The sequence below is a fragment of the Muscardinus avellanarius genome (genome assembly GCF_963383645.1).
Source record: "Muscardinus avellanarius genome assembly, chromosome: 13".
NCBI classification, from domain to species: Eukaryota; Metazoa; Chordata; class Mammalia; order Rodentia; family Gliridae; genus Muscardinus; species Muscardinus avellanarius.
In genome coordinates this window covers 25,352,883-25,365,437 of record NC_137799.1, presented here as the reverse complement: position 1 = coordinate 25,365,437, position 12,555 = coordinate 25,352,883, and the positions used below count along the sequence as shown (strand labels likewise).

Below are 12,555 nucleotides of genomic sequence, written 5' to 3'. Positions count from 1 at the left end.
GAGGGAACCATGAGCTTGGGGGAAATTATAGCAAAGACAATTTTATATGGGTTTTAGGGGCTATGCAAATTTCATATACGGATGAGGTTACATTATAGTTACAGAGAATGGTTTTGCATCATTGAGAAATGTTACTACCATCATGTGTTTAAGGAACCCAGGATTGCCCTTTTTAGACTCTTAAAACATGGGATTGGGTTTTCATTTCATAATTTTGTGGAGGTAGAGGAGGTGGTTTAGGCCAGTGGTTTTCAATTTTAGTTGCACACTGGAGTCCCTGGGAAGCTTTTATGCTTAAGGCCCTATTCTAGATGAAACGAATCTGAATATCTATGCTGTGGTCTGGCTTTTGGTGTTTTATTAAAAGTTCCCCAAATGATTCCAATGCTCACTCAGAACTGAGGGTTTGATGCTAGCTGGATTGATGCTAACTGACACCTGTGGGCTTCTTTAGGATGCTGAATCCCGTGTGCCTTGGAAACATGAATGTAAACCTTGTCTGTTCTTTGAAAGAGATCGCCAGGAGAGCACAAGCTGGGCACTGGGAATTTTCAAAGCTTTCTAGAATATTTCAGGACACAAAAGTCTAATACCAAAGGCTTAACGTGATTGTTCTCAAACTTTTATGTGCATGGGAATCTTTGAGGTTGGAACCCAAGAGCTATACCTTATTAAAACTCTGGTCTCTTGATATGCTGGCTTTAAGTAGAAGCATATGGGTTGTATATTGGGAATAATGTCATGTAGATTAACTTACACGTTTTTAAAAAAATTTGACTGTTTTCATAAAATGAGTTAATGTAACACATTTCATATAAGATGTGAATATTCATTTAACTGGACAGAGATTCCAATAGCACTTTAAAAATGTCAGTTTGGGCCTAACCTGTCACCAAGAAGCAATAGCTTCAAGCTTTCTAATTTATATCTATTTTGAAGAAAACCCCACAAAAATGCAAGTAAATGCAATAATTAACTAGTTTCTGGAAAAAAATGTTTGCTATTTTGGAGTCAGTAATTTTGTGTTCTATTTTGATTAATCATTAATCTCTGCTACAGTTTTTGATCCTTTTATTGGCCTGGTGCCCTTGAACAAAAGCCCATTGAATGTTCTAATACAGTTTATGGAAAAACTATTAAAAAAAAACCTTAAAAACTGACATATAAAGAAAATGTAGCCAGGTTGTTACTTGGTGTCCTGAGTATGGTTTCTGGGAAAACGCCGTGGTGCATAACTTACTTTTGCATGTTGCTACCCCTTCATTCCACTGTCCATTTTCCTGACAGACTCGTTCCCTGTTTCCCTGTGAATCAATGGAGAAAGGTCATCAACAAGACCATAACTCTACAAAAGAAAGATAAGAGTAACATGCATTCATTGTAGAAAAGCTGGAACATGCTAAAAGAAAAATGGGAAATTTCCAGGATTCTCCTCATCCAAAGATAAGTAGGGCTAGCATCTGTCCTTATTTCTCTGCACAGGAAAATATACTTCTCCTGCTTGTGAGCTACTTTTTATTAGTTTAGAAGAAATAAATGGCAAGTCTTGAAAATTAGCTCCCTAATCAACCAACTTAATAACTATTTGGGCATTCCCAGCGTGGACTGTACTTAAGGAGTTAATTTTAGTCAGTAGTTCAGCACTTTCCCAGTGCTATATTTTATTCTTATTCCTCTAATGCTTTGAATGATAAATATTCTATGTCAATTTTTACTTATTAAAATGGAAATAACCCATTAGTAACTACTGACTTAAAAGTCAAACATCATCTGTTGGCTCTCTCCTTAATAAGTTGCAACATTTATCATGTATCTCCTTTCTTTTCCTCTCTCTGGCCCTTTAACTTTTTTTTTTTTCTTATGAATTAAGCTGTAGGCTTAGATTCAGGTTAGCATTACTTTTTTTTTTTTTTTTTTTTTTTACTTAACATACATGCATTTTACAACGATTAGCTGAAATACCTCTGTTAAGCTTTAGGATCATATCAACCTCTTTATTAGCAATAATTTTATAATATCATTATCCTATTTTCAAGTTATTTATTTTGATTTATCGACTTCGGGTAGCTTTAGTCATTTTTTTCTAGCATTTTGCATGTGAAATTTTTGAGATTTAAGTGGCTCAAAAAGTTGATCACCTCACCATACATTACAACTTGTTTACATAGAGCAAGAATTTAACATAGTTTATATTAGATGACTTAATTGCTCTGTTTGCTTTGGTAATAATATACCTTTTTGTATGTGTGTGTATGTGGTACTGGGAATTGAACCCAGGGACATCCTACCTCCAAGATACACCCCCAATTATATTTTTTATTCTTTAATTTTGAAACAGGGTCTCACTAAGTTGTGAAGGGCCTCACTAAGTAGCTAAGGCTGGCTGTGAACCTGCGATCTTCCCGTCTCAGCCTCTCAAATACTGAGATTACAAGTGTGTGTCACCATGGCTTGGTAATAATAGTTCTACTAAGAGTGATGATAATTATTACCTTCTACTGAACTCAGACAATGAATAAAGGGTATTGCTTGCTACTACCTTTTATCTTCTCAGTAACTGAGTAAAGGTGCTTACTGTATTTCCCCTATAAATAGGGGGAAATAGAGTCTAAGGGAGCGCTGGTCAGTTCCCCAGCATCATTCACCCAGCAGAACATAGATCCTGTAGCAGAGGTCTACTGGGAGAAAGACCCAATTTCCTAGTCATTAACCTTGGCATCCAGGGTGCCTGTTCAAAATGCAAAACTCAAGCCAGGCGTGGTGGTGGGTGCTTGTAATCCCTGCGCTTAGGAGGCTGAAACAGGAGGATCGTGCAGGTTCAAAGCCAGCCTCAGCTACTTAGTGAGGCTCTCAGCAACTTAGTGAGACGCTGTTTCCAAATAAAATATAAAACAGGTTTGGGAGTATAGCCCGGAGGTAGAAAGCCTTTGGGTTCCACCCCCAGTACCACCACCAAAAAAAAACAAAACAAAACAAAAAAAGCAAAACTCTTGTACAGCTTTCTATTATAATGTGTTATATATTTCATTGTTTTTGTGGTACTGGGGATTAAAACCAAAAGCATTCTATCTCCAAGCTACACATCCAGCCCTATTTTATTTTTATTTTGAAACAGGGTCTTACTAGGTTGATGAGAGTCTCACTATTTATTGAGGCTGGCTTTGAACCAACTATCCTTCTGTCTCAGCCTCCCCAATGCCTATTTTATTCTTTTTATTTTGAAACAGTCTTGTTAAATTTCCGAGTGCTTCGCTAATTTGCTGAGGCTGGTCTTGAATCTGCGATCCTCCTGTCTTGGCCTCCCAAGTACTGAAATTATAAGCATGCACCACCATGCCTGGACCTTAACATATATATATATATATATATATATATATATATATATATATAATAGGAAATTTGAAATATCTTGCCATAGAAATGATAGGTAAGTGAGATAATTTGTTAAGTAGCTGATTTAATCATGCCACATTATATACATGCATCAAAATATTACATTGTACCCAATAAATGTATACAACTAAGATATGATAATAATGATATGAACCCTCCAGGTCCTACTTGGCTCAAAGGATCTTGACCTAGAAATCTACACTCTCTTCTTTCTCCAGCTTCTGTAAGTATTCTCAAATAGGTGGTAGAAACCACACTTCTTTCTCCATTTCCTCCCCTCTTCCCTGTCAATTTACCTGATTCAGAAACTGGGAAATAGGCTCATTTGTTCTGCAGATATTCCCAATGACAGGATTTTGTTGGGTTACCTTTCTATGGTGTTGCTGATACTGTTTGCTGGACTTAGAAACTTGATAAACTTCAATTTCATTTTTTATTTTTGTGGGTCAGGAAGGGCAAAGAGTTTCCATAAATGGAGCTGTATTTTTACCTACAGGCATAGTTTTCTCTATTTTTTTTAATGCCATTAGCAGACATAGATGATCAAAACCCAAGTCCATTAAGTAATAAGGGTTGCAAATTCTGGCCTCCACGTTCTTGTCTTGATTAATTTGCATACTTTTATAAAGGTGAGCTTACCCTCCTCTACTGCTTGGTTATTTGGTCAACCAGTTAGCACTGAAAAGACAATTCTTCTCTTTTAATTACGTGTTTTTCAAAAAAAGAGTTCATTCATGAGCATCCACTAATAGTTAACAGCTAATTCTGTTTAGTATCATTTTCAGTATAATCATTCATGTTTGGCATGTTTCATGTTTGCAGTATTTCATTCCATCGAGGTTATCATTTTTATTGCTAGTAAAAATGATCTCATTGTGGCCTCTGTGGACTTTATTCGTTTGCTTCTAAAGTCCTTTTGAGTTTTCAGAAATATTCACTATACTACACATTTCACAATGAATATTTTTGAAAACTCATATTTAAGTGCTACTATAAAAATTTGGACAGGAGCTGGGTGTGGTGGTGCACGCTAGTAATCCCAGCATTCGGGAGGCTGAGACTGGAGGATCACGGTTCGTGGACAGCCTCAGCTACTTAGTGAGGCCCTCTGCGACTCAGTGAGACCTGGTTTCAAAATAAAGAATTAAAAACCGGGCAGGGGTTGTAGCTTGGAGGTCAAATGCCACTGGGTTCCATCCCCAGACCCGTAAAAATAAAAATAAAAATAAAAAATACTTAAAATTAGGACAGGAAAGAAGGCAATGAGTGACCTTATGTAACCTAAAATAGATCTCTTATATATCAAGGTTAACAATAAAAAAATAACTCTCAGAAAAATTAGTTGGAGCCCTCTGACTAAAGTAAATAGAAAGAACAGGATTTGCTGATGGTGTTTTAATGTTATAAATAGACTTTTGGTTAGAATTGCCCTCAGGAATTTTTAGGCCAGATCTGCCATATGGGAACCTGGCATCTCAATCAGGAACTTACCAGTGTATACAAGCTCACTGTTTGAGGAAACTTTGGCTTTACCTACTACCTAAATCCTTGTTGTAAATTTCCTTGTTGCAAAATGTGGTTCAGCAAGCCAAAACATGTTTAAATGACCCACTGAAGTAACATTATGTGATTGTCATTGGAAAATGTACTTCCTCTTCCTTTTTTATAGCTTTCATTTTTAAAAATTCAAGACATTTTGCCTTTTAAATTCTACGTTCTCTTACCTATTTCTTGGAAAGTGCTAAATTACAAGGCAGCAGAGTATAACTGGATCTTTTAGGACTGAAGTTGGTGAAGTAAATTTGTGCTAATATTAAAAATACTCTCAAATATAGTATAAAAAAACAACAAGCTAATTCTACTTAAACAATTAATTTGCTTACCTCTAATTCATAGCCAGATTCACACTGATAAATAATTGTGCTTTCAAAACTATATTTACTGCCAACCACAAATCCATGTTCCGGACTTTCTGGTTTCCCACAAGAAACTGGACTGCAGGACTCATCAGAAAATGGTGGTTCCCAGGTACCATCGAGCTAAATCACAAATAACAATGCATAAGTTATATATTAATAAATAAATATGAGTGAGTATATTTGCAAGTATTATTATATAGAAGAATAATCCACAAAATGGCAGAAAAGGGACTGAGAGTTTGGCCCTACCTGTGCTCCTTTATTATCTCTAGCTCAAAAACACATACACTAATTATTAGATGGTCTCCATGGGCATCACAAAATATTTATAGACATTTCTTAATTTATGACATTTCTTAAACCCATAAACGTAACATTTTTTTCTTGATAGAGTATATTTAAATCAAGAAATACTAAGCAGTGTGCTTTATGAAAGTACAAGAGGACAGGATGGTTAATATAAATATTCCATGACTTATTCTAATGCACCCCGGTATTCCATAGGATTCCACATTTTGACTTGAAGCTGTGAGATACCACAACTTTTGGACAAACCATTCAAAGCTTAAAAGGAATACAATACTCAAAAACACAAATACTTGAAAATATTGTCACTGTTTCTGAAGGGGTCACACAGTAAAAATTTCATTTCTTAAATACTTTTTTAACCATCACAGTTAACATGTATGAGCCTTCTACTGGGGTAAAGTGAGTCACACACAGATGTTTCTTCTGAAGATTGTTGTTCTACTGCTGATTGTGAGTGTGAGTGTTGTGTGTATATTTCGAGGGAGGTTGTCCATTATTCTTGGTTAGTAACTCCCTCTCCAAAGTAGGACGTAGAGCCAAAACTTCCCTTCCTAAAACAAGTGATAGAAACTCTAATATTTCCTTGCCTTTCTGTGTAGGAGCCAGCCATAAAATAATTATCTGACCTACCTTATCTGACAGTAGATCATAGAACCTTATTTCAGAAGGGATCCTTCCCCATACCCTAGAAGAAGGAACACTGCCCAGAGAAGCCAAGAAGAATCTGAACAGACTTGCTGGGTTTCTCCTCTCAGTCTATTAGCAAAGATCATACCCTTTCATCAAATCACATTTCAACACACGTTGTCCATGCTCCAATCACACCTATGTAATAAAATCTCCACAAACTCGCCCCCCCCAAAAAAAAAAACAAGGTCCAGGGAGCTTCTGGATGGTTGGATACACAGAGGCTTGCGAGAAAAGGAAGAGGACTCATGCTGATGTTGGCAGGGTGGTATACCCAACGCCAGAGGGACCAAGCCAGAAGTTCCTGCCTTGTGGATTTTCCTAGATATTGCCTTATGTATCTCTTTATCTGGCTGTTTATTTATGTCCTTTAAAATACCTTATTTTTATAGTAAACTTGTGATGGAAGTATTTTTCTGAGTTCCATAAGCCACTCTAGCAAATTAATAGAACCTACAGAGGGGATTATGGGAACCCCTATTGGTAACTGGTAGGTCAGAAGTTCTACTGCATGAGACTTGCTGCTGGCATCTGAAGTGGGGGACGAACTGGTACTAAGCCCTCGACCTGCGGAACCTGATGCAATCTCTAAGTAGAGATCTTCAGGGCTGAGTTGATGTAGGGGACACCCAGCCGGTGTCTGCTATAGAACCACTTGTTGTGTGGGGGAAAGCCCCATGTTCTTGGTGTTAGAAGGGTGTTGTGGGGGAGGCTGAGGTAGAGGTTTTTTTTTCTGTATCTTCAGTCTAGAATATTTCTATTTTCTTTGAGAAAAAAATGTGTGAGTTGGAGAACAGGTTATTTTTTATTTTTTAGTAGAGTGATGATATTTTAAATTTATTTTTTATTTTTTTCACTTTCTGTATCTTTTTTTAATTTAGTTTTAATTTTTTTTAAAGTGGAACATATTGAGAGTGGTGTACATTTACATCGTGCTTCATGCCCTTCCCCCCTTTCCCTCCCCCTCCAATAGAGAGTGTCCAGGTTAATCATGTTGTATTTATGCTATTACACATATTTGTATGTAGCTCCTCCATTGAACAACCTCAGCTTTCTTCCTCTCCTATGCCTCCGTTCAAGCTTTGCTGACATTTCCCCTCCATCATCTGGAGTCCCTCTGGTATTACCACTACTCCCTAGCTTGGGCATATTAGAGAAAGCATATGTCCCTTCTCTTTCTGTGCTTCACTAATCTCACTTAACATAATGTTCTCTAGTTCCTTCCATCTTCTTGCAAATGCTATTATTTTATTCTTCTTTGTAGCTGAATAGAATTCCATTGTGTGTATTTCCCATAATTTTGCAATCCACTCATCTGTTGATGGATTTCTAGGTTGGTTCCATATTTTGTCTATTACGAACTGTGCTGCTATGAACATGGGTATGCATATGTTAACGTAGTTCTCTGATTTCAACCCCTTTGGAAAGATACCCAGGAGTGGTATAGCCAGATCAAATGGTGGATCTATTCCCAGTTTTCTAAGGAATCTCCATACTGATCTGAGTTGGAGAACAGTTTAAAATAGGATTTGTGAGCAGGGCGTGATGGCACACACTTGTAATCCCCGCACTTGGGAGGCTGAGACAGGAGGATCACGAAGGTTCGAAGCCAGCTGCACTGGCTTAAGAGATATATAAAAAATAAAGGTCTGGGAGTGTAGCCTGGAGGTAGAAGGCCCCTGGGTTCAATCCCTAGTACCACCAAAAAAAAAAAAAAAAAAAAAAAATAGGATTTGTGGCTAAACCCTTTTTTCAACATATGAGCCCAAAGTGACTTATATACATATATCTGCATCATAATTAACCATTGCCGGGCATGGTGGCGCACGCTTGTAATCTTGTAATCCCCACATTTGGGAGGCAGAGACAGGAGGATTGCACAGGTTCGAAGCCAGCCGTGCTGGCTTAAAAGACCCTGTTTCCAAATAAAAATATAAAAATAGGTCTGGGAGTGTAGACTGGAGGTAGAAGGACTTCCCAGCAATCCCACGACCACCAAACAAACAAACAAACAAACAAACAAAACAAACAAAGCCATTCCCCCAAAAGTACATAAATGGAATTTCATTTTTTTCAATATTGTAAATGATGATTTAATGAACATAATTTTTGAATAAATATTTCTGAGTATTACTGGTAACTCTGTGTGTGTGTGTGTGTGTGTGTGTGTGTGTGTGTGTGTGTGTATGTGTATGCATGCATGGTACTGGGGATTCTACCTCTGAATCACACCATCAGCCTTTAAACTTTATTTTGTTGTTGAAACAGGGACTTGTCAGGTTAAGAGTTTTGCTTCATTGCTGAGGCTGTCCTTGAACCTGCAACCCTTGAGTCTCAGTCTCCCAAGTACTAGGATTACAGATGTGCGCTACCATACCTGGCTTGAGTATTACTAGTAGCTTTTAAAAGCTTCATATTTTTGGTGGTTTTTTTTTTTTTGGTATATCTGAAATTTATTTTGGTTGTTTAATTTTTTTCCACAATGATCACTTCATTGTATGAGAATAGTCTGCTAGTCAATCCATTCTCGAGACTTGTGATGATTCCTTCACAGGGTCTACTTCTAACTCATTTTCTCTTTTTTCATTCACTTTTCCTTCTACCTGATTTAACATTGATATCACACTGATGGGAGTTTTGTAATTCTGTAACATCTCTTAATTTCTGGCAGGGGTGGTCTTCCTTTAGGATTTAGCTTGCAAAGTTTGTATTGATATTTGTATCTATTTACCTGTTCTATGAGCTACAGAATCATTTAGTTATATTATAATGAAATATTTCTAGGCAGTCATGGTTATATGAAATCTATGCAGTTACATGTTTAGAAAATGTCTATTCTACCATTTAGACCAAAATATTGAACCAGAACCCTGTTGAGTGAAGGATAAGGTCATGCTGTGTATGGAGCTAGTAATGAAAGTTGTCAAACATAAACTGATTCAGTTAAAAAGAGCTTGGTCACTAGTATCACAGAGTCCTACTGGGCAGATGGGGGATCACTCAGTTGCCCACACCCACCTGGAGAACACTACTTAAGTTCCTTTAGTCATGGAGGACTCTGCTTAGTTCAGACAGCTTAAGGTCCTGGAAGAAAGTCTTACTTCAATTTTTTCATTTCTAAATCTAAAAGATTATTTAAAACTGTACAAATTTTCAAAGCATGATATCTCTGTGCTCCTGTGATGTTTCTGTGCTTAGGCTTGGCAGTAACCAACCACTGAGTCTGCAAGACTGATACATGGGAAATTGGGAGGAGAATAAATTAATTCTTAAGTCTCTATTCTGTGTCAGATATGTACTAGACACACTATATACATCAAATAATTTAATCTTTTTAGTTACCACAGATTTACAAACAAACAAAAACCCAGAGAAATATAAGGTCACAGAACCTACAAATGTTTGAGACGGAGTTCAAAGGTACACTCAATGTGGAGGTCATTTCTACACTATGCCTCAGTCTTTCCCTTTAATCTCCACGCCAGCAAATGAACAGGAGTCTATTAATGATTCGTTTTGGATTGTTGGAGTTAGAATGCTGACTGAGACAGGAGGACTGCTATCTATGGTGCTAATTTCTATTTTTGTAAACTAAAAAGTGTCAGTTTAGGAAAAAATGTTAAACTAGCTATAACAAGATATGCATGATAAGCTCACTATCAATTTTATGCTTAAAAAGTATGACTCTGGGTGCAAATCAGCCATGATCTTTGAAAAGATCATAGTTCATAGAAGTAGGCATTTTCTCCCTTTATCTATTTAGTTTCTCACAACAAGCACACAAAATATGTATTATCATTTGTTTTCATATAAGAAAGCTAAAACACAGAAATTTTAAGTAACTTTATTAAAGCCAGACAAGTAGCAAGTAGCAGAGGCAGGATTTGATTCTAAATTTTGTTTGCTTCTGCAAACTTGGGCTTTCCACTAAAATGCAAACAATTTTTTTTGTGTGTGTGGCTCAGTGCTAATTTTTGCAGATAGACACTCTTGAGTAGACTAAGATTTATGGATAATTTGTCATGGATCTCTTGTTGTGATAGATATTTTAACATTTCCCTAATGTTAGTACATTTTTAGCTTAAAAACAAGAATATTGGAAAGAAAGTTACATTGTTTTATATTTCTTCCAAGAAACTTTTCCAATTGTTTGATATGCATAAACACTTAAGGTATATTTTGTCATGGCAACATATGGATGTTCAAATTAAGATGCATAGTCTTTTACTGTTTTTGTGGTACTGGGGATTGAATCCAAGGGCATTCTACCTCCAAGCTACACACCCAGACCTATTTTTTATTCTTTATTTTGATACAGGGTCTCACTGAGTTGCAAAGGGTCTCACTAAGTAGCTGAGGCTGTCTGTGAACTGCGATCCTCCTGTCTCAGCCCCCCGAATGCTGGGATTACAAGCGTGCGCCACCACACCTGGCTCCTATTTTTTATTCTTTATTTTGAAACAGGGTCTCACTAAGTTGCAGAGGCCTTACTAAGTAGCTGAGGCTGTCCGCAAACTACGCTCCTCCAACCTTGGCTTCCCAAGTACTGGGATTACAAGCATGCTCCACCTCACCCAGCTAGGATACAGAGTCTTACCTGACATGTTGATGTGTTATCTCCCTCATAGGTATACCCTCCAGCACATGACAAAGAAACCTGCTTATTCACACTAAAGTCATCTCCATGAATAAGTATCCGGGTTGCATTTGAGGGCAGAGGACATTTCATTGGAATGCAGGAGATTCTTTCCGGAAACCAATGCCCATCTTCCTGGCAGGTGTATGTATCTGTATCTGTATCGATCATATAACCTTCCAGACATCTGCAATGAAAATGCAAGAGTGAGAGCCTTGAAAAAAACACGATACAGTTTCTGACCTATTTAAAATGCTATTACAAGGCTTAGTAGAGATTTCATGTAAAGTATCAAAACTGATTCAGATGTCAGGTGGGTAGCTTGGCCATGCATAAACATAAATATGACAATAATAACCAGCTAATCCTTAGCTATTCACATTCAAGGCTAAGGTTAAAGTTGTTTTAAATGTTGTCAGTGCTACTTATCTTCATTGTTAATAACACCATTATTCAATTTATTTTATTCTAAATACAGCTAATGGTTCAAGAAATTTTAGGCAAAGTTCAAAATAGACTATCTACTGGAAAGAATATAACCTAATTAATGTTTATTGAGTATCTGTGTTGGGTTCAGCACTGTTCTGGGCTTTGTATAGGATATTTCTATCAATCCTAATTATTAGATATTATATTGTAACTGCCAAATTAGTTTGTTCAAGCTGAGCTCAACCTGGCTCTCTGACACTCTATTATTTAAAATGATTTATTTATTTACTTATTCAGCAAGTGTTTGCCTATCTCTTATTAAAATTTGGGCACTGTACTAATTGCTCCACAAACATCAGCTAAAATTCTCACGGCACACTTATTGGCAGGTGCTATTTTTATCTTTACCCCCAGTTTGCAGAAGCTGAAACTTACATCAGGGAGATCAAGTGGCTTCCTCAGAGCCTGAAAGGACAAAGTTTGACCACACCAGAGACCACCTTGTAGCCAAGAGATTTATTGGAGGGGCCGGTATGAAAGGAAGAGAGAGAGAGAAAGAGAGAGAGAGAGAGAGAGAGAGAGAGAGAGAGAGAGAGAGAGAGAGACAGACAGACAGACAGACAGACAGACGGGGAGACAGACAGACGGGGAGAGAGAAAGAAGAATCCGGGAAGAGAGGGAGCATGTGCTGGGATCAGGGTTATATAGGGGCTTGGGGTTACAAATTGGGGGCCAATAGGCTAGGAGAAATGCTCTTTGAACTAATTGGCTAGAGTCCCATGGGAGGGTGTCGTGCGGCCAGGTAATTAATTGGCTTGGGGTCAGCAGGGACTGTCCCTTTCACTGATTGGCCAAGGGCACCAGGAGGGGGCAGGTTTCCCAGGTAAGTGACCAGGTGCGGTCAGAGGGGGATGGTATCTTAACTGGTCAGACCAGGGCCTTTCAGGAGACTTAACTTATGGGGGGGTGTGTCTGAAATAAGAACCTAATTTCAGAACCTAATCTAACAGAGCCACACAGCTCGGGCGTGATAAAGCACAGCGGTAAGATTGCAGGCTCTAGAGGGGCTCTGGCTCTGGAGGAGTCTATTCTATACTGCTTTTTAAGTTAAAGCATTTAATTAACTTTTGTTGCTAGTAAAATTTAAAAAATACATAATACCAGGCTAGTCCAGTGCCAGAG

At 37.6% G+C, this 12,555-nt stretch overlaps 1 protein-coding gene across 1 annotated transcript in view; it reads right to left on the bottom strand.

The window, feature by feature from the left end:
• SVEP1 (sushi, von Willebrand factor type A, EGF and pentraxin domain containing 1) overlaps positions 1-12,555 on the bottom strand; it is a gene marked incomplete at both ends in the record, with an annotated part of 210,241 nt that overhangs the window by 20,822 nt on the left and 176,864 nt on the right. Inside the window, 3 exons of the mRNA XM_080709637.1 lie at positions 1,241-1,304; positions 5,277-5,432; positions 10,906-11,131. Coding sequence (XP_080565763.1) covers positions 1,241-1,304; positions 5,277-5,432; positions 10,906-11,131 — 446 coding nt within the window. The remainder of the gene's footprint in view (positions 1-1,240; positions 1,305-5,276; positions 5,433-10,905; positions 11,132-12,555) is intronic.